Source organism: Physeter macrocephalus, chromosome 5 (genome assembly GCF_002837175.3).
Source record: "Physeter macrocephalus isolate SW-GA chromosome 5, ASM283717v5, whole genome shotgun sequence".
In the NCBI taxonomy this organism is placed as follows: Eukaryota; Metazoa; Chordata; class Mammalia; order Artiodactyla; family Physeteridae; genus Physeter; species Physeter macrocephalus.
Genome location: NC_041218.1, coordinates 52,331,238 through 52,355,497, shown reverse-complemented (window position 1 = coordinate 52,355,497; position 24,260 = coordinate 52,331,238). Strand labels below are relative to the sequence as shown.

Genomic DNA, 24,260 nt, shown 5'->3' with positions numbered 1-24,260 from the left:
ATCGGCAGGCGGACTCTCAACCACTGCGCCACCAGGGAAGCCCAGATCTCCAGTTTTTAGATCAACAGCATCTGCCGTGCTAGGTCTTGGACTCACTTAGGACCTGTCATCCCTTTCTTCTTTCCTCTTTCTCCCTTCAGCGGCCACGGCTCACGGGCCCAGCCGCTGCGCGGCATGTGGGATCTTCCCGGACCGGGGCACGAACCCGTGTCCCCTGCATTGGCAGGCGGATTCTCAACCACTGCGCCACCAGGGAAGCCCAGATCTCCAGTTTTTAGATCAACAGCACCTGCCGTGCTAGGTCTTGGACTCACTTAGGACCTGTCATCCCTTTCTTCTTTCCTCTTTCTCCCTTTGGAATGGGAATGTCTATCCTATGCCCATCCCACCACTGTGTTTTGGAAGCACATTTTGGTTTCACAGGCTCACAGCTGGAGAGGATGAATCATACCTCAAATCTCACCCGTACCTGATTTAGATGATATTTGGATGAGACTTTGGACTTTAGAGTTGATGCAGGAATGAGTCAAGAGTTCTGGGGCTGCTGGGGTGGAATACACACACATTTTGCACGTAAGAAGGACATGATTTGGGGAGGCCAGGGGCGGAATGTTATGGACTGGATGTTTATGTTCTCTCAAAATTCATATGTTAAAGCCCCTCCCCCAGAGTGCTGTCTTTGGAGATGAGGCCTCTGGAGTAACGAAGGTTAAATGGGGTCAGAAGGGTGGACCCTGGGGCTTCCCTGGTGGCGCAGTGGTTGAGAGTCCGCCTGCCGATGCAGGGGATGCGGGTTCGTGCCCCGGTCCGGGAAGATCCCACATGCCGCGGAGCGGCTGGGCCCGTGAGCCATGGCCGCTGAGCCTGCGCGTCCGGAGCCTGTGCTCCGCGGCGGGAGCGGCCGCGGCAGTGAGAAGCCCGCGTACCACAAAAAAAAAAAAAAAGAAGGGAGGGCCCTGATCTGGCAGCCAAGCCACGAAGAAGACTCCCACCAGAATTCGATTTGCCAGCACCCAGCCTCCAGAACTGTGAGCGAATGAATTTCCGCTGTTTAATCCACCCAGTCTGTGGTGTTTGTTACAGCAGCCCAAGCAGATTAATGCAGGCGTATTGCCCTAACTTTAATTAATTGTTAACTTTAATTTAATTGTTAAGTGCATAGCACATATCCTAATGCTTTAAGCCATTATGAAGGTTTGACTTCCTTCCCCCTTTTCGCCCCAGCTGCTTCAAGCACTTAGCATCACCGTACACTCCCTAGGGGATGAATCCAGCTAAAAGTCAAGCTAAAAATACCCAAATTTACGTACTGGATAAATCAAATGTAGACTAATCCAATCCACTCGTAGCCTTAGCTCTAGCTGTCCACACATACAAATGCTTTGCACGAACTTTCCTGAAGACCCATTTTCTGAAGATTCAGAAGTCCACTTTGTCTAATTCTCTGTGGATCCTAAGCATAAAAATAATAGCAAACTTCCTACTATGCCTTCAAAAATCCATCCCAGTCTCCCAATCACCAGAGTGGAGACAGTGGCTTTTCTGGCAGACAGGCCAGGGATGCTCATAGCCAAGGCAGAGACATAAAGTCAATGAATAACAACAACAACAAGCAACAACAATAACAGCAACAAGAATAACAGCTTACAGACTGTTGTCAAGGTACTACTTTAACACCCAGAGCCGATGGTAGCTCTCATCTGTGATACATTCTTTAAGCAAAGGAGAGCAAGTGGCTCATTCATAAAGTGCCATGCGTGCCTCTGAACCTCTGAAGCTAGGAAGGCAGCCATGGTGCCAAGTCATTCTAGCTTCGTGACAACCTCTGCGACAGTGGAAGATGTGGCTGTTACCCGTTGAAAGACATTGTTGCTTGCCCCCTCTACAGTCATCTCCCTTTCTTACTTGCTAATGGCAAACTCATCTGTTTGGGTGTCACTGTACACTCCCTAGGGGATGAATCTAAACTCATCTGAATCTCTCCTGACAACCCAGTCGCCCAGGATTGGTTAAGGAATGGGTTTGGACCCACTTCAGGTTGATGAGATATGAAGCCACATTTGCTGCAGGATCCTAGGAAATATTTCATTCCTGAGAAAAGACAGTTACAACTGAAGAAAGCTCTTCTGTCCTCCCTTCTCCCCTGCTTAGTGAGCTGTCACAGGGGGATATGATATTGAATCGAGGCAACCATTTTGCATCCATGGGAAGAAACATCACTGCCATATTGGAAGTGGCAGATGGGCCCTCAATGACCTGTGTTCTTGACACAGGTAACCTGCCTGTGTAACAACCCCGGGGCCACCCCCTGCCATTTGTTGTTAAGTGCATAACACATATCCTAATGCTTTAAGCCATTATGAAGGTTTGACTTCCTTCTCCCTTTTCCCCTCAGCTGCTTCAAGCACTTATAGGAGAGACTGGAGTGGCTTATGGTATTGGGAGAGTCTAGGGGACCCCTAACTCTTGGAAGTCATTCTACTTTTCCAGTAAGAATTTTCCCTTTATCTTTACTCTAGAATGACTTCTTGTACCTCACTGATATTCTTTCATAGTGCCCAGTATAGGCGAAGGAATGATGTGTGTTGACTGGAAGACAGAGTGACCACGGATTAGCAATGGCTTTGTTCTGGGATTAAGAACCCGGGACCTATCAACCCAGCAGAGGTATTGTTAAGCTTGAGGATGAGTCTGAGATATAACTAGGTGAATGAAAGATGGGCCAGTAGCTCCAACATAGTTCAAAGCAGGTAGAGGCTAGATACACCGAATGAACACTAACGCCCATCCACCTGCGGTTCCTCTGGCCACATCCCGCCTCCTTTTGCTTGGGGCTGATTAACCAGATACTAACTCGCTCTCCAGATACAAGTGGATGAGGAGGAGCCACCGCAGTAGATGCTCTCATGCCATTTCCCAAATAGCCGATGCACTGCTTTTCCACTCTTGTCAAATACTGTACCTTCAATCTCATGGGCATTAGTGCTCCAGTATTTTGCCTAGGAGTCAAAAGAGAGTCATCTGTTTAGTGTTTTGGGGTCAATTTATTACAGATATTAAGAGAAAACAAAAGAGGAGAGAAAAAGTACCATAAGAATGATTCTATGCTACATATGGTTTGCTGGTTCTGTTTTTTTTTAATCATACTTTTAATTATTTAATGAAAAGTAAAAAGCTAGCACTTTCTTTACAGTTTGTAACTCAACCACCAACATTTGTGTAAGACACAATTTTTTTCGACTTTCACTACATGCATGGTAGAAAGGAAAGGCTCAGTTCTCACACATCTACCAAGCAGGGGCTGGCCCTTAGCACCCCCTCCGGAACAGCTATTTCCTGGCTGTCACTGTGGCTCTGACTACTGCAGTTTAAAAGAAATGTAACTCATGCAATTTTTTCTCTGAAGGAACTAGACAATCCTTTGTAAACCAACGAATTTTTTTAACCAAGTTTGTAAACCAATCAATTTTCAGTTCCTCCGATTAGTTTCCCCCCGCAAACCAGATCTGTTCACCTAACTTACAGGAACCTTATACAACCCGTGTCCCCACTATGAATTGGTCCTGGTCTGAGACCAGCTCATCTTGGCTCAGCCTTGTGCGTTTTCCATATACAGTACCCCATTGCAGTCAGCAGAGGGAGCTCTAACTCCCTAGTGTTGATTTTTTAAATTCTCCCAATTACCTGGCTGCCCTAAAAATCTCTGCAAAAGACCAGAAGGCATTACTCCATAAATCAAAAAATTCTACTACTATTTTCAGCCAAAACAGAATCCACATTTGGAAACCAATAAAGTTGAGTGACACTTCCAGGCCATATCTGGTAGACTGGCTTCCCCATTCCAACCAAGTCTGTGGTAAAAATGGGAGGAAGGGCAGACTACAGCAGTATCCCAGAGCTGAATCAGAAAGGTAACAGTGAGTTCTCTAGTCATGTAAAGATGGGGGACAGGGAAACAAACACTGTTCAGGCTCTTCAGTTTATTCTAAAGCAGGAGTCAGATTTCCTCTTTAGAGATATTTGCCAACAAGTCCAATGATGGGAAGCCACAGAGGAACGCAGTCATGTTCCACAGGCAACGGCTGCCTCTGCTTTCAGATTCTCTTTCAACACCAGAGGCACGTCTAGTGTTCTAATTCTGTTCATCTCTCATCGCTATGAAAATTTGTTCCCTGGTCCTCAGTGGACGAGTACCAAGTGGCTGGTAGAAATGGAGTGGAGCACACTTCCTTGGGGAAAATTCTGAGAACAAGGCGGCTCTCACCTGGATATCTATCTATCTATCTATCTATCTATCTATCTATCTATCTATCTCCCAGTTATATATGTCCCTGCTCCAGGTTGCCTTTGCTTCTTTTTGTAGAGAGCTTTAGATGAAGCTTTCACGGCAGGGTCATTTGTATTTTATGCCAAATCACTACCAGCTTCATGTCTATCCAGTTTGACTTATAGGATATAATAAAGACCCCCATCCACCTCTCCATAATGTCCCCCACCTGCTCAGGTGGTGCAGAGAGGTACCGTGTGAAAGTCCACAGTTAGAACCTAATCTCTTGGCTTATGATTTTGATCTTAATTAAATGCAAATATTCCTTGAGGAGGGTAGCACTTTTAAGGCCATTTTGTATACATGAGATTTTTAAGGACAAGAGGGAATTTCAGGAGGAAGAGAAGCTGGGGAGAGGGCTCAAATCAAGGAATTTGGAAAGTTGGAAAGGTAAGCAGACTATTCCAGGCTCTCTGCCCCAGGAGAATCTGTTAATGTTCATGAGCCTCTGCTGTGTGCCGGGCACCACTGCCAGGCATTGGCCACAGCAGCGGGCAAGACAGACCAGGCTTCTGCTTTTCTGGAGTCAGGCATGGCAAGGAGGGTGTGGGGAACAGAAAATAAGCAAGTAAAGCAACAGCGAGCAAGCTAACTGCAGATGGTAATGAACACTTGGAAGAAAATGGGGTACGATAGAGGGTGATTAACAAGGTGGATGGAAGGATCTGGGGAGAGGGGCCCAAGCAGAAGGAAATGGAGAGAGAAAACAGGGCAGCTCGAGGACGGTGAGCAAGAAAGGGAACGAGAGGTGGCAGGAGTTGAGGTTGGAGAGGAACGAGGGTGGGGGTGAGGGGTGGTGGGGGTGAGGAGTGCAGACTCTGTAGGGTCTTGTGGGCCACTGGAAGGATGCAGGCTTTTGCTCTGAGAAAGATGGAAGTTGTCAGAGGATTTTGGTCAAATATGGCGTGACTTGCATTCATTTTAAAAAATTGTGGTAAAACATATATAACATAATATTTACTGTTTTAACCATTTCTAAGTGTATAATGGAGTGGCTTTAAGTACATTCACAATGTTATGTAACCATTGCCTTATATATCTATAGAACTTTGCATCTTTCCAAACTGAAACTCTGTACCCATTAAGTAATGACTCCCCATTCTCTCCAGTCCCCAGCCCTTGGCAACCACCATTCTACTTTGTCTTTATGGATTTGGCTGCTCCAAGTACCTTATATAAATGGAATAATATCTGTCCTTTTGTGTCTGGCTTATTTCACTTAGCATAATGTGTTCAAGGCTCATCCGTACTGTAACATGATGACATGTTTCAACAGGGTCCCTCTGGCTGCCACACTGAAGACAGATCATAGGGGAGTAAAGGTGCAAGGAAGGAGGCCAGGAGGGGCCATGGCCCTGGTCCAGGTGAGAGACGTAGGGCTGGGACCAGGGAGCACCTGGCATTGCTTGTCTACTGGCACAAAAGTGAAGGTGAAAAATTTCCCAAGACACCCTGCGCCCTGAGGCCCAGCTCTGCCGAGGCCTGTCCAGGGCCAGAGCTCACAGGCCACCCAGGTTACCTTTATAAAGTTCACTTTGCAGTGGCAGGAATCATCATTCAGGTTCTTGATAACAATCTCTCCATAGTGCTCGATCCACCTCTGCCCACTTAAGATGTTATGGATGCAAGAGGTCACTTTGTTCCACTCAAAATGATCTCCAAAACTAAAGGGAGAAAAAGTGAAAGTAACAACTACCACAGCAGCCAGCAGCAAATGCAAACAAGCACTGCTATTTAAAAAACGAGTCCTGTAATGAATTACTCATTCCTTCATTAATGGAACCAACACTGATTAAGCCGTGCTGGGCGGTCTAAGAGCTTTCACCCTCTCAGGAGGCTGGGAGGTGGGTGAAGGTCAGACCCTGGAGGCTGCCAGAGGCTCCACTAGAAGCTGGGGGTCTCCTGGAACAACCCACTCTGTCCTTTGCCAGAGGAGACGTGTAGAAAGTCACCAAACTATGAAAGGAGAGTGGCAGGGGAGGGTAGAGGGGTTTTCCACAATGTGCTCTCTACACACATACATATATGTGCACACACACGAATGTGTACATACAGGCACACACATGCACATAGATACTTATGTATATCCACGTGTAGGTGTGTATATTTAGGCACATATGTATACAGGCAGATCTCACTTTATTGCGTTTTTTTTACAAGTTGAAGGTCTGTGGCAACGCTGTGTAGAGCAAGTCTATTGGCAGCATTTTTCCAACAGCATTTGCTCCCTTCATGTCTATGAAGTATATAAAACATAACTTTCATAAGCAATGGGAAACCAAAAAATTCATGTGGCTCACTATATTGTAATATTTGCTTTATTGCAGTGGTCTAGAACCAAACCCGCAATATCTCTGAGGTGTGTCTGTATACATACACACACACATATATATTTTACATATTAATCTTAAGATACATATATCTTAAATCTTTTACAATGAGAAGGTATTCAGATATGACTTATGGAGTTAAATAATAATTATGAGGATAATGGTAACAAGACCAAACACTTAAATGACACATAATATGTGCCAATTACTATTTTAAGTGCTTTCCATATCTGCTTAACCTTTGCAACAGTCTTATGAAGTAGATGGTTTATTATCCCTGTTTCACAGATGAGGGAACTGGTGATCAGAAAGGTTAAGTAACCTGCCCAAGGATTTGCAACTAGTAAGTAGTGGTGTGAGCACATGAGTCCCAGTAGCCCAGTTCCAGAGGCCATAATGATTACCATTTTGCTTTATTAATAAGTATCAATAATCCCTGAAGATCAAGGCCATAGCTTTCCTTAAAAATTTTTTTGACAGTGAGGCAGGACAACAGTGCTAAAGAAATATTATCATTCTTAATTGTGTTAGAAAGTAGAAATGTATTTTTTAAAGCCCCTATTCGGGAACTTTGGTGTCCAGGAAGCACTGAGAGAACAAAAATGTGAGACTGTCAAAATGAAGAACATTTGAAGCTACTGTCAAACACGTTAACAGAAAAAAAACACACTCAGCACCACGGGGGACAATGGGCAACCTGTTCCTAAACCTTGGCCATAAATTCTATAAAGTTCCTAACCATAGAAGGAGAACTTACGCTGGCAGAGTCACATGGGTTGTGCCAATGGGAACAATTTCCATGGATTTGCCCCAGAATTTGTTCTTCCATCTCATGTCTGAAATGAAATAATACCAAATATTACATTTTTAGCAGGAGAGCTAGGTAGATCAAAGCGTTCTTAGGCTGGATAAATGATCAATCACAATATAGGACAATCTCTTCATAATAAAATTCATAATTATTCAATATAAGTAGCAACTGAGTACCCGGAACAGAATCAGAGAAACTAAAATTATAAAGTCCCTCCCTTGGAAGAACTCACAGTGGGAAAGAAGTGAAAACAAGTAAGGCCCCCCCAGAGAGGCACAGGCCATAACTGGGTATGTTGTAAGGTGAAATGGAACCAGAGAAGGAAAGCCCAACATGCTTGGGGAAGGCATCAGGAGAGGCTTGTCTAAAGGGGCCGCTTAAACTGGGCTTGAAGAATAAACAGTTCACCAGGCAGAGAAAAAGCAGTTTAAGGCAGAAGACATGAGAAGACACGAGAGAACAGGGTGTGGTTCTGTCCTCTGGGTCTCAGACTGTTTAGAGAGAAGAGTAGAAAAACAGCTTGAGTGCAAAAAACAGCGGGCTCTACAAGCTTGGCTAAGAAGTCTGATTTGGGCGCACTGGGGGAAATAAGGTTTTGTTTAGACAGAGAGATGATGTGATTAGATACAGACTTTGCCAAGATAATTGGCAGCAGTATGGAGAATGGAACAGGAGCAGGAGAGATGAGAAGCAGGTGACCTGTATGCTCAAGGGATAAATGAGGATGAAGTGAACCAGGACAGTGGTGGTAGGTATGGAATAGAAGGGAATGATCCTGGGATCATCGAAGAAGCAGAGATAGAACTGGGTGACAAATTAGATGCAGATTGTGAAAGACGGGGAGAATTTGTGGATCATCACAGATTCTTCCAACCTGCATGAATGGTAGTGCCATCAGGGAGACAGGGAATAGAAAAAGAAGGGCAGAGGCAGACGATCCCTCCGGCTGCTGGGTGACAATACACAGACCATAGGGGAGCAAAGGTGAATGCAGGGAGGACAGTAGGGGGTCGTGGCTGTGGTCCAGGAGAGAGGTGGGCTGGGACCAGGAAGCTCCTGGGCACATATTACATGATTCTATTTATATGACATGTCTGGACTAGGCAAATCTATAGGGACAGAAAGAAGATCAGTGGTTGCCTAAGGATGGAAGAGCTTGACAGAAACTGGAAGGCGGCAGGGGGCGGCGGGGGGAGCCATTAAAAGGTGGGAAAAGAGGTTTTTTTTTTTGGAGTGATGAAAATGTTCTAAAATTGATTGTAGTGATGATTGTACAGCTCTGTGAATATATGAAAAACCACTGACTTGTACCTTTTAATTAGGTGAGTTGTATAGCATATAAATTATCTCTCAATAAGCTGTTACCCCCAGAAAGATAATTGGTTGTTTAAAGCAAATTAGTAACAATGTATGACAGGGTTTATAACATATGTAAGTAAAATGTTTGTCCACAATAGCAAAGGTTGGGGAAGGGGAAATAGAAGTACACTTTGGTAAGCTTCTTTTGCTATATGTTAAGTAGCATAATATCACTTGAAAAGAGACTGTGATATGTTAAAGATATATGATATGAATCCTAAAGTAACAACTAAAAAATGGAACAAAGAAGTACAGCTAATAAGGCAACAAAGGATATACAATGGAATCATAGAAAATAATTAATCCAAAAGAACGTAAAAAAAGAAGAAAAGGGGAACAAAGAACAGATGCAACAAACAGAAAACAAATAACAAGAGGCCAGATTTAAATCCAACTATGTTGATAATCACAATAAATGTAAGTGATCTAAACAACCTAATTAAAAGGCAGAAAAATGTCAAAGAGGATTAAAAAAAGCAAGATTTGGCAGTCGTGGGCTTATGGAGACATGGGATTGCCCAGGAAGAAGCTGATGAAGAAGAAGCAAAGGGAGTGGAGGAGAAAACTCTGATTGATGTAAGGAGCACACAGGAAGTACCTGAAGAAGACCCCTCCCATTACCTAATACCTAACTTAAAAAAATAATAATAAAGTGCTAGCAAGGTCAATGACACAGCAATTAGGAGGTTAGAGATCTTATGGGAATTATTTCCAGAGGGTTTCGGTGAAAGAGAAGTCTCCAGTCAAGCTTCAAGTTTAAACTTTAGTAGCAAAGACTCAGAAAGGAAACCATGGTACCTGTAACCTAAACTGGTAATACTGCGTCCAGAGAGAGAAACTGGATGGCTACGAACTGGAATGGGGGAAGGAAATTTTTTCACAAAATACTCTTTCTTATCTTTTAAATTTTATAGATGCATTAAAAAAAGGCAGTGGGGCAAATCAGCTGTTAACCAGTTAGCAGAGAAAAATCTTTTAAAAAACTGACATGTGCTCATTGTTCAAAAACCTGGGATGCTCAAATTTTCTTTCTATAGCACCTTCTGACTTTGGAATAAATAATTTAACAAAATTAATTAATCCATTTAGGAAATATTTGCAGCCTTATTTATTCTTCAGAGCAAGCCATCCCTTCCCAACTTCAAAATATAATAAACTGAATACAGGAACAACCCAAAACTGAAAAAAAGTCAGCAACATAAAATTTCAGAAATAAAATTTAAAGCTTTCAAAAGCAAAAGAACCCTCTGCTGTCTAGAATCTGATAAATAACTGTAAATATTTAATGTCTTGAAATACATGAGGCATTTCAAATGGCCGTGGAATGCGATAAAGGAAAAATTATAGCAATAAACAATGGTGGTGGCCCAGACAAAGACTGAGGATTTTTAAAGAAGAGAACTACTAAATTATCCTCCAGAATCCTGAATTATGAAGTCGACAAATGGCAGTTATTGTTCAGAGGTGAGAGGCAAGAACATCAAGTGGTACAGTTTCTTCCAATAAGGCCCAAGTCCAGGGCCCACTTTTGATCTTAACAAGCATTTACAGTAGTTCCTGAATAAAATAAATTATACCATTACACAAAACGATAGAAGTCAAATGTATTAGCACATTACCTTGCCAGAAAACAAAATTTCCAGACTCAGCGTGACATGCAGAAATAGGTGGATGGTGGCTGACCTGACGGAAACAAAGGAGAAAAAACAAAAAATTAATTTTTGTGTCTGAAATCCATTCTTTCTCCCTTGCACTGAGATGTAATACAATTGCAGCGTCTAACTGAATGGAAACTTGTTTAGTTTCCCTTCAATAAGTCTGTCCTCAAGAGGGTGCTCCTGACATAGTCAGCTCTGTCTTGCTCAAATTTGTCAGGAAAAAGCCTGTGAGTGGAAGCCTCCAGGAGGCTGGGTAAAAAGCAGCCAAGTGGTGAGTGATGAGGGTAGAGATGTGTTTTGAAAGACATGAAAACAAAAGCAGAGATGCAAGCGCTGCCCACTTATAAATCATCTAATCTGACATTAGCTACCAGGGCGAAATCAATGCTATTTTGAAAGTACCCACAAATGTTTTAATTAAGACGTCAAATAGTAGAACCTTTTAAATGTTACGTAAATATTCCTAAGCAACACACAAATGCTCTCTGGCTCAGCAGATTTTACTCTTTTGAAAACTGCATCACATAGTCCAGCCACTTTTTAAATCACTGACGAGAAGACGAATCCAAGACAGTTTTTTAAAAAAGAGAATTTTTTTTTTAAAAAAAGAGCTAAACAATTATGGAAGAAATGTTAGTCAACTGCTAAGAAAAAATTTTTGTTCATTTTTGTTCATTCTTTGTTCATAAAAATATCTTCAGTAAATATGCAATTACATTCCAGAAAAGAGAGTCCCGTGTAACAAGAGACTGTAGCCCATTTCCCTGCCTTTTATCACCGAGGTCATTACTTCTGTTTTATTCACCAATGAAGAAGCTAAAGGGAAAATGACTCCTCAGTTAATTTCCTCATTATCTCAGTAACATGCAAGGCACGAGAGCAGTATATGTGCTGCTATCATAATCCGGAATTAATAAAACCAGAGTAATGCTGCTAGCGGTGTTTACAGAAATTTCTCTGACTTAGCTGGTTCTTAGCAAAGGTATCTTACATTTAGGGCCTTTGGGCCAAAGCCATCATATTATATATGAGGAGACTGAAACTAGAAAGACTAAGTAACAGTAACGTTTCCCAAACACACCGATAGGGAAGAAGTAGAGGTAAAACCCAGCATTTTTGGTTTACAGATGGTTTTCAAAAAAGTTTCAAAAAAAAAAAATCCTTAAGCCAGCCACACCCTGTTTTCATACATATCTTATCAAGAACTCAATATACTCAGAGCCTGGCTTGAGGTGAACAGGTGTGGCAGGAAGTGGGGATGACCAGACCACAAGCACTTGCCTTGCTCTGGACCCTGGACTGCAGTGAACACGGAACACAGTTTAAGAACCACTTCTGTGGCCCTCCTCCAGGTGGAGAACGGCAGGGACAGGATAATCGTGAGTCACGCCACACACATGTTCAACTGATGGCAGTGCAATGGTACCAGCTTGGCTCGGAGAAAAGTAGGCACAAAGATCTCAACAGGGCAGGCATCTTTCAGGTCTTGATGAACGTAAATCCCAGATCCAATGTGAGGTGGGAGGTGCACATTTACTGTCCCTTGATGGTCTTAATTCTCAGAGGCCTCTTGAGAATGTGAGCCCCCTCCCTGTGCCTATGGGCTTTTCAGCTCAAACACTGACTTAGGAACCTCACTCCTAAAATGCAACTCTCTGCTTTCCTTCATCGTCTTCTTTTTCAATCCAACCCCCTGAAGATACTTTATATCACAAACCGCTACACCCGTTTTCCCTTCTTTTCCCACTAGCTCTCAACAAAAACAGTGGAGTTAACTTTTAAACCTCAGGATCATATAAAACTAAACTAGGGCAAGACAATACCAACCCCTCACTTCTTCACTCCACCTGCCCTATCCACCCCCCAGTGGAGGGGAGGGAAGCTATGGAATGTTCCCCTGTCCCATAATGTAGGCATATTTTAAACTAGATTATTATAAAGTAGATCATATTCATTCTCACAGAAATTATGTAGTAAAAAATGTAAAGATCACAGCCTTTATCAAGAATTTGGCATTTTATAAGTCTGGCTAAATATAAACATCAAAGCAAAATACAATATATAAAAAACTATAAACTCTTCTGTAATAATTTAAAATCCCATAATACAAGAACATACTGTCCATATGAATTATAAAAGAAAGCCTATCATATCATAAAGTATACATATGTCCCATAAAATGCTAATTTGACCTTTTAAAATGATTGTCTCAGATTAATGAATCAATGCTCAGCAAAGTGCCTTTAGATGGGGTCCAAGGGATGTTTTCCGAATGCATTAATCTCAACATTGAAATATCAGTGATTTGGCTTATTTCTTTCTGGCTTAAAAAGGCCTTTGGGGGCTTCCCTGGTGGCGCAGTGGTTGAGAGTCCTCCTGCCGATGCAGGGGACATGGGTTCGTGCCCCGGTCCGGGAGGATCCCACATGCCGCGGTGCGGCTGGCCCCGTGAGCCATGGCCCCTGAGCCTGCGCGTCCGAAGCCTGTGCTCCGCAACGGGAGAGGCCACAACAGTGAGAGGCCCGCTTACCGGAAAAAAAAAAAAAAAAAAAAGGCCTTTGGGAGTGATTTATTTGGTGCACATGGCTTTTCAGAAGTTTACAAAGCTTTCCAGGGAAATTAAATTGATGCCTTATTTTCCTTTGATATATTTCCTTACAACAGGTTATTTATTCATGAAACATTTCTGAAGCCTCTGCCATGTGCTGCATGAGTGTCAGAGAGTGAGGGAGAGCTTGTGGAGTCCCACAGACCTAGAACCTAACTGTGCAATATCATCTACTGGCTGTATGACCTTGAGTGTGTTTGCAAACCCTCTGGGCCCCAATTACCTCATCTGCAAAATAGGGCTAGTACCACTGACTTTGCAAACCCAAAAAGATAACACATGGAAAGTGCCAGGATCCTATGCTGGTATGGAGTAAACAGAGATTAAATTTTAACTTTTTGTCATGAGTGGTATTTCCACTTAGCTCTCACGGTCACCTTGTGCCTTCACTACCCTTATTTTATAAATTAGGAAACGGGTTTTTTCCAGTGAAGAGCCTGCCCAGTGTTACACAGTTAATCAGTGATGAGGGTAGTGTTTTAAACCCAGGTCCTCTGACTTCAAATCCAATGCTGTTTCCTGCGATGCCTCAGCTGCTCCTCAATGGCTGCTCTCAAAGTTGGGCTCTGGTCCCTCCCCAGAGCCTCGGCACACCATTAAGGTCCCATCTCATGGATACTTGGAGAAGGAATCTTCTGAGTCTGACCTTTCCAACCTCTCTCTCATTTCTTTCTTTGTAAAATGAGGTTTGAGAATCCCTCTGGCTTCAAACTGCTATCATTCTGGGCTTCCCTGGTGGCACAGTGGTTGAGAGTCCACCTGCCGATGCAGGGGACACGGGTTCGTGCCCTGTTCCGGAAGGATCCCACATGCCGCGGAGCGGCTGGGCCCGTGAGCCATGGCCGCTGAGCCTGCGTGTCCGGAGCCTGTGCTCCGCAACGGGAGAGGCCGCGGCAGTGAGAGGCCCGCGTACCGCAAAAAAAAAAAAAAAAAAAAAAAAAAAAATGCTATCATTCTAACATCTGTTTTCTTTGAATCCTAGCATCAGAGGCGGCAGTGGATGACAGCCAACTGGAGAGGATTCTGTTAAGTCTTTGATTAATTTTAATACCCATGGAAAGGGGTAATTCACAGTTAATCATTTAATCTTTGTTGATGGTAATCTCTCTAAAATCTACTGGAATAGAGAATAATGTGCACAATCGAACCTGTGTTTGCTAGTATGGGATTTGGTTGAGTTTCTCTTCTCATTACATTGTAACCCAGGCATAGAAAGGCACTAGATTTTGAGTCTGAACTGATTCAGCCCCGCAGTAGACACTGTTAGCCTGCTAGCTAAAGCCACTTTAGACTAGTTTTTTAGTATCTCTCTCCATCACTTCCTCTCCATTCCAATCAAATAAGAGCAATTTCTGACTGGTAAGGATTCTTAAACATTTAGGAAATTAGTTTACATGGTTTTTATTGTGCAAATATATATTTTTTTGTTTTGTTTTGTTTTGTTTTGTTTTTTGCAGTACGCGGGCCTCTCCCGTTCCAGAGCACAGGCTCCGGACACGCAGGCTCAGCAGCCATGGCTCACAGGCCCAGCCGCTCCACGGCATGTGGGATCCTCCCGGACCGGGGCAGGAACCCGCGTCCCCCGCATCGGCAGGCGGACTCTCAACCACTGCGCCACCAGGGAAGCCCCCTGTGCAAATATTTATATGAATCTTTTTTTCTACAATCCCAAAGTCAATGAGTTCCCATGGTAGTTAAGAATTCTTGTAATTTATTTGTATACTTGAGGTCTTTCTTCACCCTGACCTAATCATTTGTGATTTATGCTTTGAGAATGCACTTTATATGAGGTGGGTGGTAAGGAGAGGAGAATATGGGTCAAGAGTGCATTTCACTATGTGTGTATTTTGTAGGTTTTTCTTCTTCAGATTTAGAAAAATAAACCCTTAAATACATCAATTCTGCAGCTGTCCAGAGACATAACTATAGAGTCCTCCTAGTTCTGGACGCGTCTCCAACCATGAAGCGCTGCTTGTGGAAAAGAGAACAAGTGGCAGGTCAAAAATCACCCATGGAGGGGACCAAGGCATTCATCAAACATTTGCTGATTGCCTGTGATGTGTCAGGCACTGTCTTAGTCACTGTGGATACAATGAGAAACAAAAGAAACAAAAATCTTTACCCTCCTGGAGTTTACATTTTAGTGCAGAAATGGGTGAGACAGACTATTAAACAAATAAGCACATAATGTGTCAGTAGTAAAGGAGAATAAAGCAAGCATGCGGATGGAGGATGGGGGATGGTAAGTGGAAGTATCATATCAGACAGGGTGGTAGGGGCAGGACTCTATGATGGAAACCTCTGCGGCTAAGAGAAATAAGGCAGTTAACCACACAGATAGCTGCGGGAAGTATGTCCAGGTCAGAGGACACAGCCACTACCCAGGGCTGACAAATGCCCGATATGCTTTAGGAGAAGCAAGAAGGCCAGCATGGCTAAAGCTGAATGAGTCAAAGTGGGAGGAGGCATGATATCTGGGGGTGGCATCTTGCAGGGCTTTGTGGGCCATAGCCAGGACTTGGGATTTGATTCCAAGTGACTGGGGAAATCGTTAGAGCAATCACTCTGGCTGCTGAGTGCAGAATTGGCTATGGAAACAAGAGACCAGTTGTTGAGTCTATCGCAACAAGCCCAGTCATTGATGCCGAAGGCTTGGGCTTGGTGGCCAGCACCAGTGGGGTGGCAGTGAACATGGGTGGTTTTGGAAGGAAGACCCTAGGATTTGCTGATGAATAGGACATGGATTATAAGAGAAAGCTATTAAGGAGGATGCCAAGGATACTGGCCTGATTTGGGGGAAAATACAGTTGCCAATTATTTTCTCTTCCCCTAAGTTCAGAGTTAAGCACTTATTTGATAAATACATGGTTTCTTTAAAAAAAATACAAAAACCAAAAACTACATTAAGTAATGACTTGACCTAGAAATGCAGAAGCACTGGTTTAGTCACCTTACAGTTGATTTATTGCTTATTTTATTTGAACAGCTTGAATTTCCCCTGATAATGTCTTTAAACAAGCTGCCACTTCAATCAGAAGTAAATAACCCTGCCTACTAGTAGATAAAAGAACTATTCAGATGGGTGATGTGGGTGTGCACGGCAGGGGGGTGGTGGTGGTGGTGGTGGTGGTGGTGGTGGTGATAAGTATGGTATTTTTAAATCCAGCCAAAAATGTTTGTTCAGAGTTCTGATGAGTAACAGAAATGGAAGAAGGGCTGAACCCATGGAGCAAAAGAAAAGACTTCAATTGAATCTCTTACATTTTGGTAACTCAATAACTCTGCTCAGCTTTTCTGTCAGAAACTCAACAGTAGTGGCTGGGTGGGTAAATGGTGAAAATGGCTTGAACAGTGACCTGACAACTGAAGTTCCAGGTAATTAGGAAAAGCCACTTTTAGACAATAGCTTAACTGCTTATCCTTTATAGACACCAACTTTTGTACTTTTGTTCCCAAAGGTACAAAACAAAGAAGCAAAGCAAACTGAAATGAGTTTTCTGACCCGTCCAGTCTCTGATGAAGGACTGCCGGAGAACCAAGGAAGAAGAAACTGCCGGCAGGATCCTCGGTCCCTGACAAGGGAAAGGAAGTCCTTTCCTTCTGGATTCCCTTGGAAAAAAAGGAAACTCCTCCCCTGAGAAGGTGGAACAGTCAGAGGTTAGCACATATGACGGGAATGTTTATGATTGATTCCTGAATATTCCTTGTTCACAAAGGCCACTGCCCAGCCCACAATGGGAGTTGAGAACAAAGTCCTACGTGAGTTTGGAGGATGAAAGGTTTACGTGACAATGAGAGGCAAAACCCCATAGTCTGAACAGTGCACAAAAGGCTGTTTTCACATCGGCAGCTGATGACTCCGGCAGCTCTGAGCACTAAACCCACACAAGAGACACCAAAAAAAGGTGAGGGAGAGAGGATGCTGGAATAGAAACAGAGGGTGCAGCTGAGGGACACTGGAAGGTGCTGATGGGCCTAGGCGTCGGTTTCCTCACCTGTAACTGATACTCACCCCACTTGCCACACAGAGGTATTGTGAAGATCAAATAAGGTCCTGCACAAGTGTGAAAAGCATAAAGCACCCTGCAAGCAAATACTAGTTAACTGTTAGGAGGAAAACTTGAAGAGCAAATGCTTTCTCTCATTTCTGACTGCATGAGTCATTTTTCTCCTGCATTTCTGGGTCTTCTACATGAGATACAAGGTAAAGGGGGCAAGCTTCCACACAGCTGAACTCTACGCAGTAGTACTTACTTCAACTTCCTTAATCACCGACAACTCCAAACATCCCCATACCCACCAAAACCACAAGCCACAAAACCTCAGGGCTTGGAGTAAAGGGATAGACATCACTTTCCAAATCACCTGACTCTGCCGTCTAGAAAACTCAGTAGAAAAGCTGAGTTATCTTTGTTTCTTTCCAGGTCCTTTCACTTGGAGATATGATTTCCATCAATGTCCTCCTTAGAATAAAATTCCACCCCAAAATCTTAATTCGGGGTCCAGTTCAGTTTATTATATTAGTCATTCAGCAAGCTCTACTTATTGTAGAGAGCTACAAGAAAGCAAAGAAGCCCCAAACACTGAAAGCGGAAGTCCATCACCTACACCTAATGGACAAGGGTAGAGTCATGCTGTCTCCATAAGAGAACATCTCCTGGGTCAGAAGCAGGAGGAGCCAGACTGGCAGGTACCAGCATGAAACAGAATAAATGCTCTGGCACTCTCTTTAGATGTGTTAAATTAGAAAGCCTTCATGCACAACGGGTTGCCAGGTCAGCCTAACCAGCAAGGGCGAGAGAGGGAGTGAGGGAGGCTGAATTGATGCTTCTCCTGCTGGCGAGGAAAGGAGGGCCCTGGTCAAAACCCTTTTCACTTCTGCGGCAGTGGACAGCCTGCCACATTGAATTAAATAGCCACCTCTCCTTCTCACTGTACACTTACCTGATGACTACAATTCTGTCTTCCTAAGTAGTCTATGGGGAAAGCATCACTGGTCAGGCTGACCAAAGCCATCTGGTCCCCATGGCAGGTCTATTTTTCATGCTAAAGGCATATAGTAGCATTCTGGTTTACATATGTCTCTTATAACCTTAGCTAGTGTGATTCTGTCCCTGAGAGGCTCAGCCATTCTCAGGTATATTTAAAGAATCAACTATCTAGCCCATAAGGCTAAATTCAAGACAGATGAAGTGGCTCCCTCATGATCAGGACTGGTGGTATTCCCATGGTGAAGCCAGCTGTGAGGATTCCTGGGTGCCTCATGGCTGGCTTTGTGTCAGAGACTCACCAGTGACATTATGCCACCTTCAAACCACTGGCATCAGTAGAGTAGATATAGCACATCTTATTTCAACACTCCTCTAAGTGTTCTTAACACTGTGTATTAAAAAGCATTTTAAAAGTTGCCTCTAAATATAAGAGCAATAACCAGGTACTGAATGTCCTTTATATATCAGTGTGTTATTTCACTTAGCCTTCCTGCAACCTATGAGCTAAGCATGATCATTCTTATTTTACAGATAAAGAAACAACTGAGTTTCAGAAAGTTTAAGTAGCTCATACAAGGCCACACACAAAGTGGCGGGGTTAGGATTTTAAAGCAGGTCCATATTACATCCAGCACGCCCTATGCTACTAACAACGACCAGGTCTCTTTCTTGCTTATTTCCTTGGGATCCATTTCATGGAACTAAAGACTAAGATATGTAATGCTCTTTCTGTCTCTGTGCACATACGCCCAGGAGCTCTGCTTTCTCTCTCCCTGCCACCACAGTGGAACCACGTGCAGATCCTGAATCAGCCCTGCCCCATCAAGGGCTTGTGGGATTGAAGCTCAGCTTTATACAAGCTCACGTTACTACTCTTTTCTTCTACCTATTCATCCTGTCCTGATTGTCTGCTGTAGTTTGGAGCTATTTTTGGCCTTTGTTTTTTTCACATGAGTGCATGTAATACCATGGTGACCAAATTATATTTTCATTTATTCACAGTGCATTTTAGATTTAGTATTTAAATAACCCAGTTGAATTTGAATCAGATTATCTTACCCTTTAACTACTGATTTAACCCCCTACCGCCCCAATATCAGTGTTTAATTTCCCATTTTAGCTGCCAACTGGAAAGCGATTGAAAATGTGCTTTGGGATTATTGTATAGTCATCTTCCTTTGAGTTTCAGAGAACGCTGCTCATAATTCACAGTTAAGACAACCACCATCTTCATAAGTCTCTCAGCCACACCACCTTCCCCTTCCTACTCCCATAATACCAGTCCACTGATAAAGAAGGCAGCAAGATAACAGAAGGAAAATAATGTTTTAGCAACCCATCTCTTTTTCCTCAGTTTTCTAAGAATTGAGAGGGGAGAAACGTACCAATGATGTTTCATGTTCCCAGGCTGACATTTAGGGATATACAGAGGGTAGACACATTCAGGTGCTGCCTTAACCAGATGGGAGAGAAATGGTCTTTATTTTCAGGCAGGATGCACTCTATTTTAGCTAAACAATTCCTTACTGACAGAGGTTTTCGATGTCCCCAACATTCCACTATGGCAAACCATGCTGTCATACATCAATAATGACAACAAACCTTCATATAACACTTTATACTTCAAGTATAAGCGCTCTAAGTGCTAGTGAGAGGGAGAGCTGAGATTTGAATCTAGGCTGGCTGACTCCAGAGATACTGTTCTTGAATATTATTCTCTGTTAACTCAGGTGGAAAGGGTCTTGTGGAACTTCCTCAGGGAACTCAGGCTGCGTGAGCATAAGGTATGTCCATCCACTGGATGAGGGACAGGCGTTTTTGTCTGCCCCCAGTTCCCACCTACTGCAGTATCCCAGCACCTGGAACAGTGACAGGCAGGTGGTATAGTCTCGAGAAATATTTATGGATGGAATGAATAAATACACGAATGAATGATTCCTCTTAAATCAAAATCAAGAATAATGTGTTTATGTGGTGCTGCCCCTTCTGATGGGGGTGCTCCTGCTCTAAAAGGATGATTCAGCAAGCTACAGTGCACACTTCAAATCTCTAAGTTGCAGTTGGGCAAATGCTCCGTGCTTTAAAAGTCCCTCTCCACACACTTATACCACAGAAGTCCACCCACTGGAGTGAAGGTTCTGAGCCCCACGTCAGGCTTCCCAACCTGGGGATCGGGCAACGGGAGGAGGAATTCCTAGAGAATCAGAATTTGAAGGCTAGCGGGATTTGATTGCAGGACTTCGACAGGACTGGGGGAAACAGAGACTCCACTCTTGCAGGGCACACAAAAAGTAGTGTGCACATCGGGACCCAGGGGAAGGAGCAGTGACCCCACAGGAGACTGAAGCAGACCTACCTGCTAGTGTTGGAGGGTCTCCTGCAGAGGCAGGGGGTGGCTCTGTCCCACCGTGAGGACAAGAACACTGGCAACAGAAGTTCTGGGAAGTACTCCTTGGCATGAGCCCTCCCAGAGTCCGCCATTAGCCTCACCAAACAGGTCAGGTAGGCTCCAGTATTGGGTCACCTCAGGCCAAACAACGAACAGGGAGGGAACCCAGCCCCACCCATCAGCAGTCAAGCTGATTAAAGGTTTACTAAGCTCTGCCCACCAGAGCAACAGTCAGCTCTACCCACTACCAGTCCCTCCCATGAGGAAACTTGCACAAGCCTCTTAGATAGCCTCATCGATCAGAGGGCAGACAGCAGAAGCAAGAAGAAATATAATCCTGCAGCCTGTCACCTCAGGCCAAACAACGAACAGGGAGGGAACCCAGCCCCACCCATCAGCAGTCAAGCTGATTAAAGGTTTACTAAGCTCTGCCCACCAGAGCAACAGTCAGCTCTACCCACTACCAGTCCCTCCCATGAGGAAACTTGCACAAGCCTCTTAGATAGCCTCATCGATCAGAGGTCAGACAGCAGAAGCAAGAAGAAATATAATCCTGCAGCCTGTGGAAAAAAAAAACCACATTCACAGAAAGATAGACAAGATGAAAAGGCAGAGGGCTACGTACCAGATGAAGGAACAACATAAAACCCCAGACAAACAACTAAATGAAGTGGAGATAGGTAACCTCCCAGAAAAAGAATTCAGAATAATGATAGTGAAGCTGATCCAGGACCTCGGAAAAAGAATGGAGGCCAGATGGAGAAGATGCAAGAAATGTTTAACAAAGACCTAGAAGAATTAAAGAACAAACAAACAGAGATGAACAATACAATAAGTGAAATGAAAAATACACTAGAAGGAATCAATAGCAGAATAACTGAGGCAGAAGAACGAATAAGTGACCTAGAAGACAGAATGGTGGAATTCACTGCTGCAGAACAGAATAGAGAAAAAAGAATGAAAAGAAATGAAGACAGCCTAAGAGACCTCTGGGACAACATTAAATGCAACAACATTTGCATTATAGGGGTCCCAGAGGAGAAGAGAGAGAGAAAGGACCAGAGAAAATATTTGAAGAGATTATAGTCAAAAACTTCCCTAACATGGGAAAGGAAATAGCCACCCAAGTCCAGGAAGGGCAAAGAGACCCATACAGGATAAATCCAAGGAGAAACACGCTGAGACACATGGTAATCAAACTGGCAAAAATTAAAGGCAAAGAAAAATTATTGAAAGCAGCAAGGGAAAAATGACAAATAACATACAAGGGAACTCCCATAAGGTTAACATCTGATTTCTCAGCAGAAACTATACAAGCCAGAAGGGAGTGGCATGATATACTTAAAGTGATGAAAGGGAAGAACCTACAACCAAGATTACTCTACCTGGCAAGGACTTCACTCAGATTTGATGGAGAAATCAAAAGCTTTACACACAATCAAAAGCTAAGAGGGGGCTTCCCTGGTGGCGCAGTGGTTGCGCGTCCGCCTGCCGATGCAGGGGGACCGGGTTCGTGCCCCGGTCTGGGAGGATCCCACGTGCCGCGGAGCGGCTGGGCCCGTGAGCCATGGCCGCTGGGCCTGCGCGTCCGGAGCCTGTCCTCTGCAACGGGAGAGGCCACAGCAGGGGAAGGCCCGCATACCACAGAAAAAAAAAAAAAAAGCTAAGAGAATTCAGCACCACCAAACCAGCTCTACAACAAATGCTAAAGGAACTTCTCTAAGTGCGAAACACAAGAGAAGAAAAGGACCTACAAAAACAAACCAAAAACAATTAAGAAAATGGTCATAGTAACATACATATCAATAACTACCTTAAATTTGAATGGATTAAATGCTCCAACCAAAAGACACAGGCTTGCTGAATGGATACAAAAAAAAGACCCATATACATGCTGCCTACAAGAGACCCACTTCAGACCCAGGGACACATTCAGACTGAAAGTGAGGGGATAGAAAAAGATATGCTATGCAAATGGAAATCAAAAGAAAGCTGGAGTAGCAGTACTCATGTCAGACAAAATAGACTTTAAAATAAAGAATGTTACAAGAGACAAGGAAGGACACTATATAATGATCAAGGGATCAATCCAAGAAGAAGATATAAAAATTATAAATATGTAGGCACCCAACATAGGAGCACCTCAATACATAAGGCAACTCCTAACTGCTATAAAAGAGGAAATTGACAGTAACACAATAATAGTGGAGGACTTTAACACCTCACTTAACACCAATCGACAGATCAACCAAACAGAAAATTAATAAGGAAATACAAGCTTTAAATGACACAACAGACCAGATAGATTTAATTGATATTTGTAGGACATTCCATCCAAAAACAGCAGATTACACTTTCTTCTCAAGTGTGCATGGAACATTCTCCAGGATAGATCACATATTGGGTCACACATCAAGCCTCAGTAAATTTAAGAAAACTGAAATCATATCAAGCTTCATTTCCTGACAACACTATAAGATTAAAAATCAATTACAGGGGAAAAAACGTAAAAAACACAAACACATGGAGGCTAAACAATACATTACTAAATAACCAAGAGATCACTGAAGAAATCAAAGAGGAAATCAAAAATACCTACAGAAAAATGACAATGAAAACACGACGATCCAAAACCTAATGGATTCAGCAAAAGCAGTTCTAAGAGGGAAGTTTAGAGCTATACAAGCCTACCTCAGGAAAAATTGATAACCATTAGTCAAACTCATCAAGAAAAAGAGGGAGAGGACTCAAATCAATAAAATTAGAAATGAAAAAGGAGAAGTTACAACAGACACCACAGAAATACAAAGCATCCTAAGAGACGACTACAAGCAACTCTATGCCAATAAAATGGACAACCTGGAGGAAACGGACAAATTCTTAGAAAGGTATAAGCTTCCAAGATTGAACCAGGAAGAAACAGAAAATATGAACAGACCAATTACAAGTAATGAAATTGAACCTGTGATTAAAAATCTTCCAACAAACAAAAGTCCAGGACCAGAGGCCTTCACAGGTGAATTCTATCAAACATTCAGAGAAGAGCTAACACCCATCCTTCTCAAACTCTTCCAAATATTTGCATAGGAAGGAACACTCCCAAACTCATTCTATGAGGCCACCATCACCCTGATACCAAAAACAGACAAACATACTACAAAAAAAGAAAATTACAGACCAATATCACTGATGAATATAGATGTAAAAATCCTCAGCAAAATACTAGCAAGCGGAATCCAACAACACATCAAAAGGATCATACACTATGATCAAGGGGGATTTATCCCAGGGATGCAAGGATTCTACAATATACACAAATCAATGTGATACACCATATTAACAAATTGAAGAAGAAAAACCATATGATCATCTCAATAGATGCAGAAAAAGCTTTTGACAAAATTTAACACCCATTTATGATAAAAACTCTGCAGAAAGTGGGCATAGAGGGAAACTACCTCAACATAATAAAGGCCATATACGACAAACCCACAGCAAACATCATTCTCAATGGTGAAAAACTGAAAGCATTTCCTCTAAGATCAGGAACAAGACAAGGATGTCCACTCTCACCACTATTATTCAACATAGTTTTGGAAGTCCTAGCCACAGCAATCAGAGAAGAAAAAGAAATAAAAGGAATACATATTGGAAAAGAAGAAGTAAAATTGTCACTGTTTGCAGATGACATGATATATTATACATAGAGAATCCTAAAGATGCCACCAGAAAACTACTAGAGCTAATCAATGAATTTGGTAAAGTTGCAGGATACAAAATTAATGCA

At 43.0% G+C, this 24,260-nt stretch overlaps 1 protein-coding gene across 5 annotated transcripts in view; it reads right to left on the bottom strand.

The window, feature by feature from the left end:
• Positions 1–24,260, bottom strand: part of OSBPL3 (oxysterol binding protein like 3) — a 206,945-nt gene that overhangs the window by 9,420 nt on the left and 173,265 nt on the right. For all 5 annotated transcript variants that reach the window (XM_024128509.3, XM_055084952.1, XM_024128501.3 and 2 more), the window contains 4 exons: positions 10,447–10,510; positions 7,415–7,493; positions 5,847–5,991; positions 2,855–2,999 (listed from right to left, as the gene is read on the bottom strand). In XM_024128509.3, the coding sequence (XP_023984277.1) occupies positions 2,855–2,999; positions 5,847–5,991; positions 7,415–7,493; positions 10,447–10,510 (433 nt within the window). The remainder of the gene's footprint in view (positions 1–2,854; positions 3,000–5,846; positions 5,992–7,414; positions 7,494–10,446; positions 10,511–24,260) is intronic.